Below are 21,109 nucleotides of genomic sequence, written 5' to 3'. Positions count from 1 at the left end.
GCCAGCTGGTCACCAGCCCTTCCCACTGAAAGGGGAGATAGGAAAAGGGGGAGGAGAGGAGATAGAGCAGGGGATAGCGGGTGAGGATAGAAGCAGAGGTGGGAGAAATATGGGCTGGAGCTGGGGAGCGGGTCAGGATAGGAGTAGCAGCAGGAGTCAGGTGGAGGGATGGGCGGAGGTCAGGGGACATAACAGCAGACAGGGGATGGGGCAGGAGCTGTGTGGGGGGGAATAGGAGCAGAAGGAGACAAGGGGAGACTGCGGGGACAGGGGTAGAAGGGTCAATTAGAGTATCCTCCCCCCAGAACTTGGACTGGAACCCCGGAGTCCTCTATGTTCCTCTGTTGTCAGCAAGAAGCTGTGAAATCCACTGACAGAGTCTGTGTCCCACCACCCCCAGGGGTGGCCCAGGACAACCTCCCCCAGCCATTGGATCCTCTTAGCTCAAGTGGCAGAGGTCTGTGAGGTGGCTCGAACGGTCCCCACCCTGTCAGTGACCCACCTGGGCGTCTGTCTGATACCGCAGGATGGAATTGCTGGGTTTCCCTTTGCTTCTTTAAAAGCCTAAGAAATTACCCACAAAACACTACCAGGGTTCCACATCCAGCACTCAAAAGTTAGGAAGTGCCAGACTCGCCCTCGCCCCTTGTGTGTGTGCATTTCGGTACAGTCTTTAATTGCATGACACGATTGCCACTGGGCCCCGCCTCGGTCTTCTCAGGCAGTTTTTCAGGGGATATAATGCCATGCTGGCATAACTTATTCCTGTGTACGAAAGGGAAGAAGCTGAACTGGCATAAGGCCCCTTCAGACTGATATAACTGTGCCCGCAGCAGGGGTTGTACAGATTTAACTACCGTAATTTGGTAAAAATCTCCCCCCGTAATTAAAGGAATTAAACTGGAACGGACCCTCTGTGAAAGCCTCTTTGTCAAAGCAGAGTGCGTGGTACTGGCTCATGGCTCGCATACGCTTGGCCCGCATCACCCTCAGCACCTCTGGGGACGCCAGCGAAAGCATCTGCTGCTCTGCAGCGAGCACTGATTGCTGAGAGTGCACTAATGCCAACAGCTCTCCCTTCACTCTGTGGCCCTCGGGGCTCTGGGTGGGAGCTTGTCTGCTCCTGGGAGCTTGGGGCTCCGCTCTGCACTCCGTTTCTGAACCCGTCCTTCTGACCCGCTGGTGTGTCTTGTGCCAGCCCTGAGACAGACATACCAATACAGGCCTGCTTGGTGGGGGTGCTCTGGAAGCCCTCATGGCACTTGCAGTGGTAGGAGCCAGGTGTGTTCACACAGTCGCCGTGCATGCAGGGGCTGCTGGAACATTCGTCCACATCTGGAAAGAAAAGGGCATGAAGCTGGCAGCCCCCGACCCCTGGGAGGCGGAGCCAGAGCCCGACACTGCTCGGTAGACCTTCACCAGAGTCCCATGGGGCTGCCCAGCTAAACGCCAGCTCAGGAACAGGAATGCTGTTAGGTCAGCAAGGGCCCGACCCTGCCAGGTGCTGAGCCAAAGCCCCTCAGTCCCCGCGCATTCCCTCAGGATCAGCACCACCCTGCCAGGCCAGCGTGAAGGGGACAGTGAGGTGCAGCAGGTCACATGCACGGCTCTACGGAGACCCTGAGCCGAGGAGCCACCTCCAGCCTGTCGTTGCAGAAGCCAGTGGGGCCTGAGGGGTCAGAAAGCCCTTGGTGCCCAGGGCTCAGGGGCGGCTGGGCACTATGAGGACTTTGTTGGGCTGCAGCCCAGAGTCGGAAGACCCCAGGGTCCCTTATCCCAGGTGCTGCATTTGTCGGGGGTGGGTGTGTGGACAGAGAACACATGTATTTTGGGGCCCTGCCATATTCAGCAACAGGGAACGAAAGTGATGGCGACTCTCCTGCCCGCTCATGATCAGACTGCAACAGAGGAGGGAGGGGTGGCTTCCCCCAGTGTTCCTCGTGGTGCTGGATACAGCCACCGCCTCACCCTGCCCAGTGCTACAGTGCCACGAGAGTGCTGCTTTGCGCCCCTTAACCCTACCAGCTGGGGGCAACCCCAGACCTCAGGACGGTTTCATGAAGCTCAGGCTGAGGGGTGGGACAGCTGCAAGCACCCTCGAGGCTGCCTGGGCACCAAGTAGGAGCAGCTGTCTGCGGCAGAGCAGGAGTGGGGCCAGTGGGGCAGCTGGTGCCTTGCCCAGGGGATTTTCTCACCAATGCACTCGCCACGCACGTCCTGCTTGTATCCCATGTTGCATTCACAGCGGTAGCTGGACGGGGTGGGGATGCAGCGCCCGTTCAGACACAGGTTGGTGAAGTGCTTGCAGATGTCGATGGTCTGATTTAAGGTGGCCGTTCCTGGAAACCCCAGAGAGGAGAGAGCCTGGAATGGCAGTCCTGAGCCCCCTGCTCCGTTCCCCCCACCCCAGGAGCCTGCTTCGGGGTCACTGCTGTCTGAGAGAGGGGAGAACACCCGCATGGGGCATACCTCCCAATAGGTGTGCTGTTGCATGGGACTCCCAGCATCACCTGCAACACACCGGCCATCTCCATGCCTCCCCCCCGCCAGGGACTGTGGGCAGGCCCATCCCCCTCTCCAAGGCCAGCCCAATGAGCTTGCTCCGATGCGGGGCCAAGGAGCCAGCACTGGTCTGTCTGCACGGACTGTTAAGGAGCGGTCGGAGGATGGAACAGGCTGCAAAGCTGATTCTAGGGGATCCCTTCCCTATCCATCCCTGGAAATCTGGCCAGGCCCCAGCTCAGGTCTTCAGTCACTAGCTGTTGGGGGGGCCTCACCCAGGCCCCATGTGGTCACTACACCAGCATCCTGGCCAAGCTGTGAGCCTGGCGTAGCAGGGGCTGCTGAAGCTCGGAACTGAAGGGAAGCGGCAGAGGGGCTCTGGCTCCTCACTTCCCAGAGTGCTCTTGTGATCCTTCACCCCAAAGTGCTGGACACCGGGGGCAACATCCTGAACGGAGGGGCCAGGAATAAAACAGGCGGGGTAACTTTGTGCCCAAGACCAATGTTAGCCAATCCGCGGCACACTCAGGGGGTCTGCACAGCAGCTGGGAGCGGGAAATCTCAGTACAGGCAGACCCGCATGCACTACGTCTACTGGAGCTAGTGCCGGGGAAGATTAGCATGGCTGTTGCAGTGCTGGCAGCGAGATGGGCTAGCCGCCCAAGTACAATCCTGCACCCCAGTGCTGGGACTCACACCTCCCCGCTGCAGTGGAGACGTGCTGTGAGTACATCCCGACTCCCAACTCCAAGCAGGATTGCTGCTCCCCTACTCTAGGCTAAGTACAGTCCATACAGCTGTGACCCCTGCTCACTGTGTGGATGGTGTGTGGAGGGGGAGGCTATGGGGGCACCCCTGTCCGGACAAATGACAAAGGCCCAAAGCAGCAGCTTTCAGCGTTACGATGAACGGGCAGCTCCCCAGCTCAGAGCTGGCGCTTCAGGCACCCGCACACTCAAGCAACTGTCAATTACCTCATTAGCTACCCTTGGGTCACACTATCACGCTTTCCTTTGCGACGATAAGGGCTAGACACTGAGGTTCCTATCTGATCCCACGACTCCATTCAGCACACACAGCGCAGCAAAGCCTCTCTTGGAGCCGGGGAACCAAACAGAGGGCTGCAGGGCTGCCCCTGCAAAGGGTGACCACCTTTGCCTGGCTGCGGAGACCCAACCCCTACCAGCAGGCTCCCAGCCAGTTGTCAGAACAGACTGTAAGTGACTGGCCCAAGGGCACATAGCACATCAGTGGCAGGGCGGGGACTAGAACCCATGGCATTCTGACTCCCCTCCGGATGCTCACTCCAGCAGCCAGTGCCCCACACCCTGTCTAGGCCCTCTGGCTGGCGGAGCTGGGCTCTACCATGCCGTGAGATGGAGGGTGAAGGGGTCGCTGAAGCTCTTTTCCAGTTCTGTAACTAGAAAGACATTTTTGCTGGATGACAGCCTGCCTCTTTGGCACTCGGAGCCAGATGGGGCCGTGTGATTTGTGTGCTGGGCCTAGCATTCTGTACAGCGTTAGTGTCATATCCCATCAGTCCAGCAGTGTCAAAATAACCCCAGCGTCTGGGTAATGGCGCTGTTCCCAGCGCATGTGCAGCGCAGGGAGGCACACCAGGTACACACACAGCCTGGAAGAGATGTAGCCAAGCTGGTCCAGCGCTAGCAGAAAGGAGATTTAATTTACCGATGCTCGAACTTCCAGGGCCCATCCCAGGAAGCCCCGGGATCCCGCCTTGGCCGTTTGCCCCATTTGGTCCAATGCCTCCAGGTCCACCAATTCCAGGCCCGACACCATTTGGCCCAAACCCAGGAATCCCAGGGAAGCTCCCAGAGAAGCCCGGCACGGCCGGGAGCCCTTCAATGCAGAGCCTGCGGTACTCGTCTGAAAGGAAACAGCCGCCTGAGTGTCACTTCAACTCCACACGCCGAATGTCCCTGCCCGTCTCACATGGGAGGCGGAGGTAATGCCAGCACGAAAGCAACAGTGGCTGGGGGCAGGGAAGGCATGGGGCTTGGGGCAGGGTGGGCTGGGAGAGAGCTTGACTCCCCTTAATCAATGAAGCCCAGATGAGGCGGGTCTTGTGGTGGCATTTGGCCAGTAGCTCCCACACTGCAGCGATGGGAAGAGCCCTCTGCTCTGTGCAGCAGGCACGGGGCTACCGGGAGGGGAAGTTGGTTGTTGTGCTGCTGCTATTGGCTTTCCAGTGGCAGCCCCTGTAAGGAGCTTGGCCCTGCTTTCTGGAGGGGCAGATGGAGGCCCGAGAAGGGGAAGCGCAGTCACGCAGCAAGGCAGAGCTGGAAATAGACTCCCAGAGACCCAATTCCCAGCCCTCTGCTGCAGCCCTCGGCTCCTTCTGATCTCTTCCCAAGCCCAGGGAGCCAGGGCAGGGCTGGGGTGGGGAGGTTGCTGCCCCTGCTGGACCCGTTCTTCTGTTCTTTAGAAAAGGGGGAGCGGGCCAGGGGCCTTACTCCTGAATTCCCTGGCTTTGTGCGATCGCAATGCGACCCTCATCGACCTTTCCCCCCCAGAAACACTCACCAGCACAGCTCATGGACGTTAAGAACAGGTCGCACTCAGTGGGGCGCTAGTGGCTTTCCCATTGTGTTGCTTACCGGATCCCCTGACGGGGCACATTTCAGGAGTCTGCCCGATCGCCCAGCAGCGCCCGGAGTCGCAGCAGCACTGCATCTTGGTGTACTGGCCCGGGAGCTCCCCAGCGCAGCGCCCGCCAATCAGCGCTGAGAAACATGTGCCAATCCGCTGGTCTGCAACAAGGAGGAGCAAGAGGAGCCACAAGTGATGGGGGGTGGACTGAGAAGAGAGGGGCCCCTCACCCAGCCAGTCCAAATCAGCCTCTCCGAGGGAGACAGGCGATGTGGATCAAGAGAGGCATATTTCTGGGGCCCACTTCCTCAGGGCTGGATTGCAACTCTGTCAGGGATGGGGGGACTGGCTCCTGAGAACAGCAGCACTTCCCAGGGCCTCCTTCCTGAGCATTTCCAGTTGGAAAGGCCCAAACTCGGTGTGACGTTATCTGATTAGATCAGGGGTTGGCAACCTACGGCACGTGTGCCAAACACGGCACGCTGCCTGCCCGGTGAGAGGAGGAGGGGCGGAAGGGCCGGAAAGCGCCACGCTGGGGGAAGAAGGGAGAGGAGGGAAGCTTGGCTGCCGCAGAACCAAGCTTCTGCCTCCTGCCTCCGCAGGGGAGAGGGGGGGTCCCGGCCCCCAGCCCCACTCAGCCCCCCCCGTCCACCACTCTCCCCTGTGGGGGCAGGAGGCAGAAGCTTGGTCCTGCGGCAGCCACGCTCCCGCCCCCCATTTCTTCCCCCAGCTTGTGCATTCCGGCCCTTCCTCCTCCCCCATCTCCCTGCCAGCGATGGCCCTTGTAAGGGGGAGGGGAGCGGAGCAGAGCCGAGCGCAGCGTGCTCCCTGCTCCGTAGAGGAGGCAGAGAGAGGTAGGGACGGGGCCTTGGGGAAGGGGGTGGAACGGGGCATATCCCTCCCAGCCCCCTGCCATGAGCCGCTCATGAGCCAAGCACCCCAGCCTTCTGCCCTGCACCCCCCACCCCAACACACACCCATTCATAGAATCATAGAATCATAGAATATCAGAGTTGGAAGGGACCTCAAGAGGTCATCTAGTCCAATCCCCTGCTCAAAGCAGGACCAATTCCCAACTAAATCATCCCAGCCAGGGCTTTGTCAAGCCGGGCCTTAAAAACCTCCAAGGAAGGAGACTCCACCACCTCCCTAGGTAACGCATTCCAGTGATTCCTCTGCCCTGAACCCCCCCACACACCCAGCCTTCTGCCCTGCACCCCCCCACCCCAACACACACCCATTCCTCTGCCCTGAACCCCCCCCACACACACCCAGCCTTCTGCCCTGCACCCCCACACCCCCAGCCTTCTGCCCTGACCTTGAGTTGCCCCCAACACCCAGCCTTCTGCCTTGCACCCCTACACACACCCCAGCCCTCTGCCCTGACTGCTCCCCAACACCCAGCCTTCTGCCCTGCACCTCCACACACACCCCAGCCCTCTGCCCTGACCTCTCCCCAACACTCAGCCTTCTGTCTTGCACCCCTACACACACCCCAGCCCTCTGCCCTGACCTCGAGTCACCCCCAACACCCAGCGTTCTGCCCTGCACCTCCACACACACCCCAGCCCTCTGCCCTGACCTCGAGTTGCCCCCAACACCCAGCCTTCTGCCCTGCACCCCCACACCCGCCAGCCTTCTGCCCTGACCCCTGAATCCCCCCACACCCCTAGCCTTCTGCTCTGAACCCCCCACATGCCCTCTGCCCTGACCTCTGAACCCCCCCCACACACACACACCCAGCCTTCTGCCCTGAACCCCCATCCAGGTCTGGGGTCCCGGATGCCGGCCCCTTGCCAACTGGCGTCCCGGCCACAGGCCCTGCTCAGCCCGCTGCCGGCCTAGGTGAACAGAACCCCAGGCTGGAAGCGGGCTGAGCAGGCTGGCGGCGTAAGATCAGCATTTTAATTTAATTTTAAATGAAGCTTCTTAAACATTTTGAAAACCTTGTTTACTTTACAAACAGCAATAGTTTAGTTATATATTATAGACTTAGAGAGAGACACCTTCTAAAAAATGTTAACATGTATTACCTGCACGCGAAACCTTAAATTAAAGTGAATAAATGAAGACTCGGCACACCGCTTGTGAAAGGTTGCCTACCCCTGGATTAGAGTATGACCATGCAAATCATTGTTGCTACCACTGTTATATAATTGCAACGAATCTTATACAAAGTGTGACTCATGGCTAGAAAGGGTTAAGCAGCTTGCAGGCTAAATGACCCAGAGCCAACCTAGACACACGTTAGAAAAGTATGCAAATGGTCATTAGGGCCATTCCATGGTAGAAAGGCTAGAATCTTTGAAATGCAAACCTGCATTGTTAGAAGTTAGAGGTGATACTAATTGTATGTATGTACTCCTGTCTTGTTAGAGGATAACAATGTAGTCAAACAGTCCCTGTCTATGCTCTGTTCTGTTAATTCAAAGATCAAAGGAAATATTAACATATAAATGACCTATAAACATAGTATATGGCTGTATTCATCTCCTTTGAAATGTTTAGCAAATCAACAGAGAATGGTGGAAAACGGGCAATTGCCTTATGTTAATTTGTGTAGCTAATTACCGACAATGCTTAGGAAATAGGTCTACTTCAAAGTCTCCATGATTGTCTATTATTCACCTAAGGCCTCTGACCTGTCAAGAGAAGGCCTGGAACTGTATAAAAACCTCTTGGGTCTGGATCCTTTTAATCTCAGATCTGCTGGATGCTTCATACATGGGAAACTTAAGCCGTAAGGCTGAGAGCTCCAGTCCTAACTGGATCCCTTGGATATGAACACTGGACTATAACCTATGGACTAATTCTGAAAGAATTCTTTGCAACTATGAAAATCAACATCTCTACTATGAATCTGATCTCAGAACTGTACTCATGTCTGTATGTATAGTGATCTTTTAACCAATTATCAGGGGTTAGCCGTGTTAGTCTGTACCTACAAAAACAACAAGGAGTCTGGTGGCACCTTAAAGACTAACAGATTTATTTGGGCATAAGCTTTCGTGAGTAAAAACCTCACTTCTTCGGATGCATAGAGTGGAAAGTGAAACTTTCATTCTATGCATCCGAAGAAGTGAGGTTTTTACTCACGAAAGCTTATGCCCAAATAAATCTGTTAGTCTTTAAGGTGCCACCAGACTCCTTGTTGTTTTTGTAGATACAGACTAACACGGCTAACCCCTGATAGTTGATCTTTTAACCAATACTCTCTCTCTTTTCTTTTAAAATATAATTTAGTTTAGTTAACAAGAATTGGCTGTAAGCATGTATTTGGGTAAGATCTGAAATATTCATTAACCTGGGAGGTAATGTGCCCGATCCTTTGGGATTGGTAGAACTTCTTATATGGTGAATAAGATTTTCAGTAATCCTCATCATATTTGACTTGGGTGTCTGGGTGGAAGCCCAAGGCTCGGTTGCTGTAAGGGAATTGTGTTGTTGGCTTCTGGGTATCCAGTAAGGTATTATAGAAGCTGTTTTGGTAAATCTAAGTATTGGACTATCCACCAGCTTTGGGGATTGTCTGCCCCATTCTTTGCAGTTCACCCTAATTGAGTGACCTCAGCACGGCCCCCAGGGACTCTGGTCACACTTGGCTAACCCAACATCAGGCTCCTAAAGATCGTATGTATCATGATTTGCAGCTTGCGCTGCTGGCGACGGAAGCAGTGACTGCTCACCTCCTCTGCCCTCAAACCCCACAGCGAGAACGAGGAGTCTGGCTCGAGGGAGATTGAGTCGCTAGAGTACATGGGAAGAGAAGTGAGTGAGCCTGGCCCTTTGCCAGTGTCTCCTCCTGTGTCACTGTCTTTCCAAACACACAAGCTAGACTCAGGGCAGGTTTCTTTACACTGCCATTTGGAGTTCACAAGAATATGTGCAGGTAACACTCACTGTCACAATCCCCCACTCCAGAGACTAAATCTGACCCTGACTCATTCCACTGCTTCCTCAGCCAGAGTTTATGCACTAATGCCAGTTCCAGGGTGAGATTTAGCTAATACACCTGTAAAACACACTCTGCATTACTGGCTGAGTTTGGGGGAGGACAAAGGGGCCCCAAGGTAGGTTAGATGGATATTTACTCCACAGCAAGAGGAGGTGGTATTCATTAACCCTTCCATGACTGAACAGTACCTCTTTATCCCTTCTTTAGGGATGGGCAGGCCATTTTCAACAGTGCTTGAGCCTGGTGAAGAGACCCTCTCTTTGCTTTATTTTCTCCTCCTGCCCTTTTGTGTGTCTCATCTGCCTGCTCTACCACTGCTCTGTGAGGAGCTCTTTCCACTGCCAACCCACCATGCCCTAGCTGCCTGCAACAGACTGTATGGGCTCTCCAAGGCCTTAGCTCCAACGCTCTCATACACCATCCCATGTCCAACCTCTGTTGGTGGTCTCACTGGGGCTGAGGACCTGGCCTTATGTGCCTGCAGAGACGAGCCTCACCCTGATGACTATGAACAATGCAAGCCAGATTAATGCTATCGCACAGGAATATGTGCAGCTCAGACCATGGTACATATATACTCCTGGCCCCGCTGAATCCTGGTGGGGCATGTTGCAATTGCTGGACCTACAAAGTTACCCTCAGCTCAACTGTAACAAGTATGTGAAAATGCATAAGCTGTTACAATAACCATGAAAAATAGGCCAAGTTGTTTATGAAGATGAATGTTAGAAGAGGTGTGAGAAACCCAGACAGAGAAACTGTATTAGTCCAAACAACCAGGGCCTCCTGATATAATTCAAGGACTGTGTGAGATCAGACTTGGTAAACAGAACATGTGACAACAAAGTTACCTACGCCAAGTATGGCCATAAATGGATTTCACTGGTGGACAACCTAAAGGGGGTAAAAGATACCACCTGCTCGTCCTCCGTTGTGAGGTTCTTAAAAAGAGACTTAGAAAAGAAGAATATTCCCCCAATCATCCCGTGACCTACCCACACTGCAGCTTGTCTCAGCTCCTCTCCTCTCCGCTTCCTCCACCTCCAGTGGGCAGGAGCAGGCCAGGAGAAGGACTTTTCTCCTGAGAGCCTGCTGGCCGGCCTGCCCTTGTTTAAGGAACCTGGTTTGTTACTTGTGAGTTTAGAAAATCATCACATCACCATGATGTCCAGTCCTCAGCCCATTGGTGTGGAAACCTCATTTCCCACACCACAGAGGCAGGTAAGAGCCTGCACTGTTTTCCCTTCCCTTGCATTGCTTTCTGCCCTCCCTCATCTCCTAGCCTTTCCCTCTGCTTTTCATCGGCTCCTGAAATCAGACGTACTGCATTCGTCCACACCTGCCTCGTCTAAGGAGAACGAATCCAACCAGATGACACTCCTGCCCAGAGCATGCTCCAGGGTCCAAACGGCAGGTGCCTTGCTTGGCCTGCTAGCCAAAGCCAGAGCACCCATTTGTGACTAGCCAGCCTGCCAGTGTTGCAAAGTTGTATTTCCCCCACCTTTTCCACCCTCTCTCTTCTCCACATGGCCTCCATCTGTCTGTTAGAAACAGGAGAAGTGAACACCCTTCGCACATCAGGATTAACCCATCCTTAGGCTTTTCATCAAAGAAAGGTTGTTCTGAAAAAGACTGATATTTTGCCTAAAAAAGGAGAGAGACTTGAAAGGTTTTGATTGTTTGTTTTGCACAATCTCTCAGTTTCAGTATCAGTATCAATGCTTGCTTTAATTTCTTTTTCTTTCTTGTGTTTGATCAATAAACTTTCAGTTTTAGAATGAAAGATTTTGGGTTTTGTCAAGCAACTGAGCAAACTATGGTCTCTGTAGATCCGCCCCCCTCAAACCTGTCACTCTGTAATGTGGGACAGTGAAGGAGTTTATAAACACCTTTAACACCTTAGGCCTTTGAGATCAATATACAACAGGCATCCCTGAGCAGCTGTCTAGGCGGGAATCACCAGAGCAGCCAAACATCTACGGAAGAGTCCCTCAGGCTCGTGACCAGGTCTTGCCCCTGCGTAGATGTACAGTGTTGACTTTATCCGTCTTACTTTGTACCTACTGCCAGCAACTTTCCATACAAGCATTACACAAATCAGGTGCAGGAGATGGAACCAAATGCAAGTTCATCTGCTATGCCCCAGCTTCTCTCTTCTTTGCCCCTGGTTCGGAGCTGCCCCAGCACTCCCCAAAGTGTCAGCCATACTCCTCATAGCTCTAGTGTCTGTGTCCACATGCCCTGCCCAGCTCACACTGAGCAAGGCAGCAGCACCAGCTTACAGCTCATAATACATCAGAGCACACAAGACACTGCTATCATAGGGCAAAAATTCGTCCCTCGGATACACCTAGGAGACTTGCCTTGCAAGACTGGCACCTTTGGGCACTCCTTGCAGGCCCGGCCAGGCACAGTCATAACATTTTTACTCACTTTTCTGATTTTACAGGAAAAAGCTGCTGGCAGCAGATACCAGCCATGGCAAACCAGATGTTCAGCTCCCACAAGTCTCTGTCTCATGTCCCAGCAATAACGTCAGCTGGGGGTGGGCTCTAACTTGCTGTTCTGCTTGGACTGGCCCCGATCTCTGGGGATGGAGCTGATCAATCCAAAAGCTTCTTTGCGGTGCAGTGTGGATGCAGTTGGGTGCTGCATTCGTCTGTACTCCCATGTGAAACTGTGTGCCGTAGAGCTGTGCTCCACTGAACAACTGCTGGGGTGCTCCCAACACAAGCGTGTATTTCGGTAGAGGAAGAAGTGTGTAGGTCAATATGCGAAACTCGTAAAGTCCTTGGGAGTGAAAATGTGCACAAATCTCGCTCTCTCTCTCCTGCTGGGTACCTAGGCACTCCTATAAGTGGAGAGGTCGCTGGCAATTAATGGAGGATGTGTCTACACTGCAAATGCCAGGTGTGGTTGCATCTCATGCATACCCAAGCTAACTCTGATGGAGCCAGCTCAGGGGCCAAAGCAGTGAAGCCATGGCAGCACAGGTTTCAGCGTCCCCTAGCTGCCCTAGGAACTGCCCTGCATGATAATGATGACAATAATGATGTCATGATCTCATGATGCTGCGTAATGACATCACAACACTACTGCAAATGGTGATGATGTCATACTGGGCTGGTTCATGCCCCATCATAATCAATAGGGTTTTCGCCATTGGCTGTAGAGAAGCTGCCTGGTGAAGTTCTGCCAGACGCTCACAAGACCCAGAAACACATTCAAGTTCTATGAGCCTTGCAAAAGCTGTGACAGTTGGGCCTGGGCCTGGTGTGTGGGTCTGGGTGGCTGGTAGCCCCGTACCTGGGGCTGTGGGGTCAATGCTGCACCTGCCTAGATTGGCCTGGGTTGAGAAAGTGTCCTTTAAGGAACAGTTCAAATCTTCAGCTAATTCAGCTCCTTTCCCTGGTTTATGAAGCAAACTAATGAGGGGGAAAGTCCCATTGGATCGGGTTTTAGGAGTTTTACTGCTACCTATGCCAGCAAGTTGACATTCCCCTGAAATGTAATTGGAATTAATTGCACTGGGGCATTTGATATGTGGCTTCTATGTAAATTTCATCTCTAATCACAGCTCTGTGACTTGCAGAGAACAGTGACCCCCTTTTAAAGCCAAAGGGATTAAACCAACTGGGCCTTTTCTCAGATACTTTCTTTTAACCATTTCATTGCGCTGGCTCCAGAATTAATCACTTCTTGTGCACGGGGCATTTCCTCTGGCAAAGGAGACCACAGAGAGAGATAAAGGTAGAGCAGTTTTTAGACTAAGGGCTTGGGGAAAACCGATAGGTGTGGAGGAGCACATGGTTTGGACAGAGACATCCCTTAGGGGAGGATCTACTAATGGAGATTCTCTATGTCCTAGTAAGGAGGAGAGGATGGAAGATGATAAAATACGGGTAGGATCTGATGAGAAACAGACAAATGAAAAAAAGTCCCATTCAATTACAGTACATCATGTAATGGCAGACAGCTAAAAAGTGACAATTTTTTGAAGTGTTTATATACAAATACTAGAAGTCTAAATAATAAGATGGGTGAACTAGAATGCCTCGTATTAAATGAGGATATTGATATAATAGGCATCACAGAAACCTGGTGGAATGAGGATAATCAATGGGGCACAGTAATACCAGGGTACAAAATATATCGAAAGGACAGAACAGGTCATGCTGGTGGGGGAGGGGCACTATATGTGAAATAAAGTGTCGAGTCAAATGAAGTAAAAATCTTAAATGAACTAAACTGTACCATAGACTCTCTCTAGATAGAAATTCCATGCTCTAATAATAAGAATATAGGAGTAGGGATTTACTACCAACCACCTGACCAGGATGGTGATAGTGTGAAATGCTCAGGGAGGCTATAAAAATAAAAAACTCAATAATAATGGGGGATTTCAACTATCCCCATATTGACTGTTTACATGTCACCTCAGGACGGGATGCAGAGACAAAGTTTCTTGACACCTTAAATGACTGCTTCTTAAAGCAGCTAGTCCTGGAACCCACAAGGGGAGAGGCAATTCTTGAGGAGCACAGGACCTGGTCCAAGAGGTGAATATAGCTGGACTGCTTGGTAATAGTGACCATAATGTAATTAAATGTAACATCCCTGTGGCAGGGAAAACACCACAGTAGCATTTCATTTCAGAAAGGGGAACTACACAAAAATGAGGAAGTAAGTTAAACAGAAATTAAAAGGCGCAGCTCCAAACGTGAAATCCCTGCAAGCTGCATGGAAACTTTTTAAAGACACCATAACAGAGACTTAACTCAAATATATACCCCAAATTAAAAAACATAGTAAGAGAACAAAAAAAGAGCCACCGTGGCTAACCAACAAAGGAAAAGAAGCAGTGAGAGGCAAAAAGGCATCCTTTAAAAAGCGGAAGTTAAATCTTTATGAGGAAAATAGAAAGGAGCATAAACTGTGGCAAGCGACGTGTAAAAATATAATTAGAAAGGCCAAAAAAGAATTTAAAGAACAGCTAGTCAAAGACTCAAAAAGTAATGGCAAAAAATTTTGTAAGTACATCAGAAGCAGAAAGCCTGCTAAACAACCAAAGGGGCCACTGGACCATCGAGATTCTAAAGGAGCACATAAGGATGATAAAGCCATTGATAATAAGACAGAAAATATCATATTGCCTCTATATAAATCCATGGTATGGCCACATATTGAATACTGTTTGCAGATGTGGTCGCCCTATCTCAAAAAAGAAATATTGAAATTGGAAAAGGTTCAGAAACGGTCAACAAAAATGATTAGGGTATGGAACAGCTGCCATATGAGGAGAGATTAGTAACACTGGGATTTTTCAGTTTATAAAAGAGACAGCTAAGAGGGGATATGACTGGTGTGGAGAAAGTAAATAAGGAAGTGTTATTTACTCCTTCTGATAATACAAGAACTAGGGGTCACCAAATTAAATAAATAGGCAGCAGGTGTAAAACAAACAAAAGGAAGTATTTTTTCACACAATGCACAGTCAACCTTTGGAACTCTTTGCCAGAGGATGTGGTGAAGGCCAGGATCATAACAGGGTTCAAAAAAGAACTAGATAAGTTCATGGAGGACATGTCCATCAATGGCTATTACCCAGGACGGGCAGGGATGGTGTCCCTAGCCTCTGTCTGCCAGACACTGGGAATGGGAGACAGGGATGGATCACTTGAAAGAATGGAAGTCATCAGGCAACACACGGGACTGGGAGCCAGGAATTGCTGGTGACACTGATTCACTCACACAGGGTGTAATAACACATGCATGCAGAAGGGCTCTGAGGCTCTGGTAAGGGCAGGTAATGATTGGTGTGTCTTTACCTACCTGGCTGGATTGAGTGGTAAATGTTCACCCAGCATTTGGGAGGGAAGGATCATTATTAAACAGCTGTCTCTCATTCTGCTTGTAGGCAAGGCTCCGCGATTTTGATCCAGATTAGGCCAGGCTCGGGGGAGTGCTGGGATAGGCTACAAGTGTCACCATTCCTAGGGTTACCATACGTCCGTTTTTTCCCGGACATGTCCTGCTTTTCGGCAATCAAACCCCCGTCCGGGGGGAATTGCCGAAAAGCCAAACATGTCCAGGAAAATGCCGGCCGGGCACTTCCCCTCCCACGGGTGCTCTGCTCCGCTCCTCCCCTCTCAGACTTTAAGAGCCGAGCTGCCCGAGCCAGCGCTACCGGCTTCGGGCAGCCCCCCTTGCCTCCGGACCCCGAGCCGCCAGAGCAGAGCAGCTGGAGCCGGGGAGGAGAAGTGCCTGGCCGGCGGCTCGGGGTCCGGAGGCACGGGGGGCTGCCCAAAGCCAGTAGCGCTGGCCCGGGCAGCTCGGCTCTTAAAGTCTGAGAGGGGAGGAGTGGAGCAGCTCAGCTAGAGCCCGGGAAGGGAAGTGCCTGGCCGGCGGCTCAGGGTCCGGAGGCAGGGGGGTTGCCCGAAGCCGGTAGCGCTCGGGCAGCTCGGCTCTGTTTAAGAGCCGGGCTGCCCGAGCGCTACCGGCTTCGGGCAGCCCCCCTGCCTCCGGACCCTGTGCCGCCGGAGCCCGGGAGGGGAAGTGCCCAGCCGGGGGCGCAGGGTCCGGAGGCATGGGGGCTGCCCAAAGCCCGAGCGCTACTGGCTTCACGGTTTGCCGGGCAGCCTCCAGACTCTGCGCCTCCGGCTGGGTGCTTCCCTTCCCGGGCACCAGCTGCGCTGGGGAAGCGCTGGCCGGGGGCGCAGGGTCTGGGGGGCTGCCCGGCAAACCGTGAAGCCAGTAGCGCTGGGTCAGCCCTTTCCCCGTGGCTGGGAGTGGGAGGGAGGAGGGGGCGGAGTTAGGGCGGGGAAGGGGCGGAGTTGGGGCAGGGCTAGGGGTGGGGAAATGGGTGGGGCCAGGGCCCGTGGAGGGTCCTCTTTTTTTATTTATTAGATATGGTAACCCTAACCATTCCTCACCGTCCAGCCCCTGGCAATGTTAACTAAGGGAAGGGCCCTGGGGTGGGCCAGAGCTCTCTCTTTACAAATTACCTAGATCTGTAGGGATGGTGCCTCTGAATGACTGCTGCACCCAAACGCATTGCTAGGAGACCATGCTGTGTTTGGAGAGGACACTCCCCCCTCCTGGCCCCCACCCCACATGTCTGTGGGATTCTCCCCATCGGCACAGCTGCCCTGCACCGTAACAGCTGGCCACTAGGCTGCAGCTGGTGTCCATCCCTGCAGGCAAGCAGAGGAAGTGTGGCAGTGCCGGCTCTGCTGAGGCACAGAGCACCATGCATTTGTGCAGCGGTGGGAGCGACGCAACCCCTAGGAACTTGGAGGCACTTGGTTCAGTAAACTCAGATGACTTTGCTCAGCTCCTGAAGCAGCTGTGGCAGTGGTATGTAAAACTATCTCTGAGAAACTAATTTAATCCCTACTTGGCCAGTCTCACTCAAAGACACACAGCTGATCCCTGGCCTCTTGGCAGGACCACCCTCAGTTCAGGAGCCACAAGCCCACGGCCTGTGTGGTATTATTCTGCTTGAGTTACACAGCCAGTGATCTGACAGGTTTGCACGGTAATCTCACCACAGCAAATAATATTGAAGGCAAAAAAAAGGTCCCAAACTAGCACATAGCTCAGACAAAGCAGGATGAGAGAGACACAGTTGAACCTGTGTTTCCTTAGCTTTAGCAGCACCCCAGTTTGGGGAGGGGGGATGGAACGGTTGTGGTTGTTTGGAAAATACTAGCAGGAAGGCTCACAGGGAATTTGAGATTTCTTGAGTTCAAGGTGGGAATGGAAGTGAATTGACACCTATAGCATATTGCTCAGAGTCATGGCAATCTGGCAAGGGACTGCGTATGTCTGGGGTTTGCTTTTCTTTATTGAACTGCTGCTCAAACCACAGAACTGCCCGGATGTCAACGTTTCCTGCACAGATGGGAAAACAAAGCTGAGAGCCTGGCCTGGGGAGCAGCACAGCTGGGCGGGCAATAGTTTTCCCATCCCATGAAACGTCAAGATTTCAAACATTTTCCCATTCTGCACTGGGACAAAGCTAAGACCTTTCACAGCTTTTTGCAAGAGAGAGAGAGAGAGACCCCGGAATAGCCAGCGTGCTCACCAGGAAGGAGGAGCCCATCAGGTTCAAGTCCCTGCTCCAAATCAGTCAGACAGAGAAGCTCGTCTCCTAAATGCCAGAGGGGTGCACCAAGCACCACGCTCATGGCTCTGCAAAGGTAGCTCCCTCACTGGTGGTTTTGATCAGAAATTCCATCCTGGACTGACAAAGCTTCCCAACGAAAACTGCACTGAAACGGGTTCAATCCCGCGCAAAGTTTTGGTTTCACCAAAGTAGCGTTTTCTGATGAAAACCTGTTTAGCTGAAAAGTTCTCACCTGCCTCCAGTTAGGATGGAGGAGCAGACAGGGGAGCAAGTGGCAATGTTCTGTCGCCTCTTTCTGGGCATCTCTTTGCTTTCAGATACTTTCACTCCAAACGATGCCCTGCCCCTCCCCTGGTTCTGACCCCTGCTCCTTTACCTGGATGGCGAATGGCGGAATGAAACAAACACTCCAAATTGCCTGTGAAACAACCGTCCAAAAAGTGTGAAATTGGTGGAAGCAACCGACTCAGACCCTGTCTGCAAGGAGTGACTGTGAGTGTCCCCCTTCAGGAGAGCTGTCACATTGACAGACCAGACCTTGACTCCTGCCTGTCCACAGGCTGAATTTGTGTGACAGGGTTCAGTGAATGCATGTTGAGGAGTCCGTATTGTTCCTATGAAGATTTCATTGCATGGACGCAGCACAAATTTGTAGCCACATCAGCATTACTGAATGGGAAAAGCCACAGAAATACATTGTGTCAAATACAGAGGACCAGGTGGAGCAGCAGCAATTTTCCACTTTACATATTTTTCAGCCCTTTTTTTTTTTTTTTAGTGCTCTAATGGCTCCCTGGTTTGCAGCAGGACTTAGAAATTGGCAGTGAGAGTGCTGTGGGCTTCGGGCACTGTCTGTTGCTGACACCACGACAATCTGTTCAGATTCAGCCAAGTTCTAAGGCGCTGAAAATCCCCATTTCCAGCCTGCACTAGGCTCACCAGAGCTTGCTGATGGTTGCTGCTAAAAGGGCTCAGCATTCCGTCCACACTGAGCATGCCCCCAGCTCCCCAGAGCAACATGCAGAACTGAGACACCAGAGGACGGACAAACAGAAGAAGCCTCCTCCTCTCCCTCTTTCCATCCCTCCCAGCACGATGTGGCTTGAAGGAAGGAGTGTTGTGCTGGGAGCCAGGAGAACATGGGTTCTACATTCAGCTGTCCTACCAGTGGGGGTTAGTAATTATGTGTTCTTCACAGCACTCATTAGTGAGGAAGGCCTCACAGCCCATTATGAGATTACGCCCAATTGGAACAGAGTCTAGATCTCTAATCTGGCAGACCTATGTGTCAACTTCTTAACTAGATATTCTCTCAGAAAGACTCTGCTATGGCCAGTGACTCCCACAATGCACCAATTACCTGCACCAAGCGGGAAGGCTGCAGTGTATCATGGTATATGTAGTCTAACCAAGGAGCCTGGCCCTTAGTGAAGGGGGGCACCATATTGCAACTCCCCTTGGGTCATTATAGAGCAGACAGAACATAAATCCTGCCTCACCTGAACATTCAAAGTGAATGCTGGGGCCCTTACACCTTGTGCTGGCATTGACACCACTGCAAAGGGAACAAGGAATTCTGGTTGGATTGCATTTCACACCTACTCCGCAGTCACTGTGACAGTGTGATGCAAGCTGTATAGCGATCAGAGTTGAACAGGGTTCTCTCCATCCAGGGCACCAGGGCTAATAGATAAGGTTCCAAGTTAGACCCTTCGCGCTGGGCAGTGATTCCCAGCGTGAGGAGACATACTTGCGCTAGCTCTCATCTAGCTACCATGCTAAAAATAGACCGGAGCTGCGCAGTGCTACGGGTGAGTTAGCCACCGCAAGAATGTCCCCATCCGAAACTGCAGGCACATATTCAGCGTGGCTAGCCTGTCCCCCCACTTGCGGCGCTCCAAGGGTTTGGGCGGCCCAGCGAGGCCCTCGGGAGGGGCAGGGGGTTTCGGCGGCCCGGCGCAGCACTCGGGGCTTTGAGTGGCCCGTCGCTCCAGGGGTTTTGGGCGGCGCTGCGGGGGGGACAGGCTAGCCACGCTGAATATGTTTAACAGATGGAAATTTTTTTCCCAACCCTTGTACATATATGATAGTCGGCAGTGCGGCGCTGCTGGGGGGGGGCTGTTATGGTGGGGCAGCACTCTCCTTTTTTGCCTGGGGCGGCAAAAAAGTTAGAGCCGGCCCTGGGCCTGGCCCAGCTATTTTTCGTCAGGGCAGATCCAGCCCCCTTCTCCTCCTCTTCCCCCCGAGGCCACACTCCCCAGGCAGGCCAGTGTGGAGCCTGGCTGGGGATCCCGGGCAGTTGTGGGAGCCACGCAGACCCTCCACCTGCCCGTGGTGCGGGGGGGGGGGGGGCTGACAGCAGCCCCCTGCCTGTGTCCCTGCCCCTGGGACTCCCTGCCTGGCCCAGGGCAGATGGAGGTGGAGGGTCCATAACTCCATGCTGGTTTCCCACAGCTGCCTGTGTGGCTCTCCCCAATCCGGTTCTGGCCGGGGGGTGGGGAGGGGACTCCCTGGCTCTGGTCTGGCTTCCAGGTTGGCCAGGGGTGTGGCTTTGGGGGGAAGAAGAGGGGTGGGGCAGGGCCTCGGGGGGAGAGGTCTCAATTTGGGAAGGATCCGGCACACTTGACTGAAAGTTACCCTGCAATGGAACTTCAGTCAATAATTCTGTTGATGATGCCCAAGAAGAAATAGAGTCAAGCTCACTCTCTCAGCTCAAGTTGTTAGTACTAACAGTAAAAAGCAGGAAAAACTAACAAACCACAGATCCGACTCTGAATGCAGGGGAGGGGAGGAAGGGTTGGCTCCGAGCACAGCCACTTCCCAGAGCAGAAACACACTTGAAGGAGATTTCCAGTTTGAAAATTGTTCTTTTAAAATTCTCTGTTTGCAAAACACATTCTACAGTAAAGCAGCTCAAGGGAGTCGCCAGCCTTCTGAAAAGGGTGTTGGCAAGAGTCTCTTTTGTGAGTTTAAACAAACAGTGAGGGTAAGGAAACAGTACCACAAAAGAGTCATATTCCTGTATTACTTCTAGCCACAAGGAGTGATTGGATTCTTCCTGTCAAACACAGCTGAGTGGACTTTCAATAAGTGTTTAATTTAAAAAAATCTTACAGACTTTTCACCACGTCAACTGCTGTTTGTTCACTCTTTTCATTTCGCCCAGAAAAGACAATGAAAACAGACTAGTCAGTTTCACTCTTTGGCTGTCCTGCCTAGCTCAATCCTGCCATGTTTGGGGGCAACCAGAAAATAATTTACCTCAATGAAAAATGTGGAAAAAATTAATGAGGTGGATATACCACAGTTGCCATTCATAGAGTCACAGATTCCAAGATCTCTGTGATCTAAAATGTTCCCATGTATCAAGCATTACTGCACAGTGGGATACGAAATACTACAGCTATTTCCTGTTTAAGTGCCGGGAAATGGCTGTGGGAGTCGGAACAGGGTCTCAGACACTCTCTGCTCATTCTGGGTACAGTGACTCTTTAAATGGGGCCACTTTATCTATTAATATTAGCTTTTGTAAAATCTTTATTCTGTTTATTTTATGAAACATAAATTGTGGGTTCCGACTCCCTAACACGCTCTCTAAATGAATTAAAAAAACTCCAAATAAAATAAACCGCTTTCAAAATCTGGAATGTGAGGCAAGGACCCCACACGGGTGTCTGCACAAGTTGCCAGAAAAAATACTGTCTGTCCCAAACTGTGACAGCACATGAACAGCCCATGTTAGCTCAGGGAAATGGCTCCTGCATGATGTATTGACTTTAGATTCAGTCACAGACCACTAGAGCCAATTAGGCTTTAAACTATTTTTAAACCTTGGGATCCTGATTCTATTTACTTTGCATTTCATGAATCATTTGACAAGTGTGAAAGTCGTTAAATGTCTACATTTCCCATCC

General features: G+C 52.2%; 1 protein-coding gene across 3 annotated transcripts in view; it reads right to left on the bottom strand.

The window, feature by feature from the left end:
• The window catches only part of FBN3 (fibrillin 3), a 268,187-nt gene that overhangs the window by 102,821 nt on the left and 144,257 nt on the right, over positions 1–21,109 (bottom strand). For all 3 annotated transcript variants that reach the window (XM_054013785.1, XM_054013787.1, XM_054013786.1), the window contains 4 exons: positions 5,121–5,273; positions 4,192–4,389; positions 2,196–2,339; positions 1,216–1,335 (listed from right to left, as the gene is read on the bottom strand). In XM_054013785.1, the coding sequence (XP_053869760.1) occupies positions 1,216–1,335; positions 2,196–2,339; positions 4,192–4,389; positions 5,121–5,273 (615 nt within the window). The remainder of the gene's footprint in view (positions 1–1,215; positions 1,336–2,195; positions 2,340–4,191; positions 4,390–5,120; positions 5,274–21,109) is intronic.

This window comes from Malaclemys terrapin, chromosome 24 (assembly GCF_027887155.1).
Source record: "Malaclemys terrapin pileata isolate rMalTer1 chromosome 24, rMalTer1.hap1, whole genome shotgun sequence".
Taxonomy (NCBI): Eukaryota; Metazoa; Chordata; order Testudines; family Emydidae; genus Malaclemys; species Malaclemys terrapin.
This window is presented reverse-complemented; position numbering and strand designations above follow the sequence as displayed.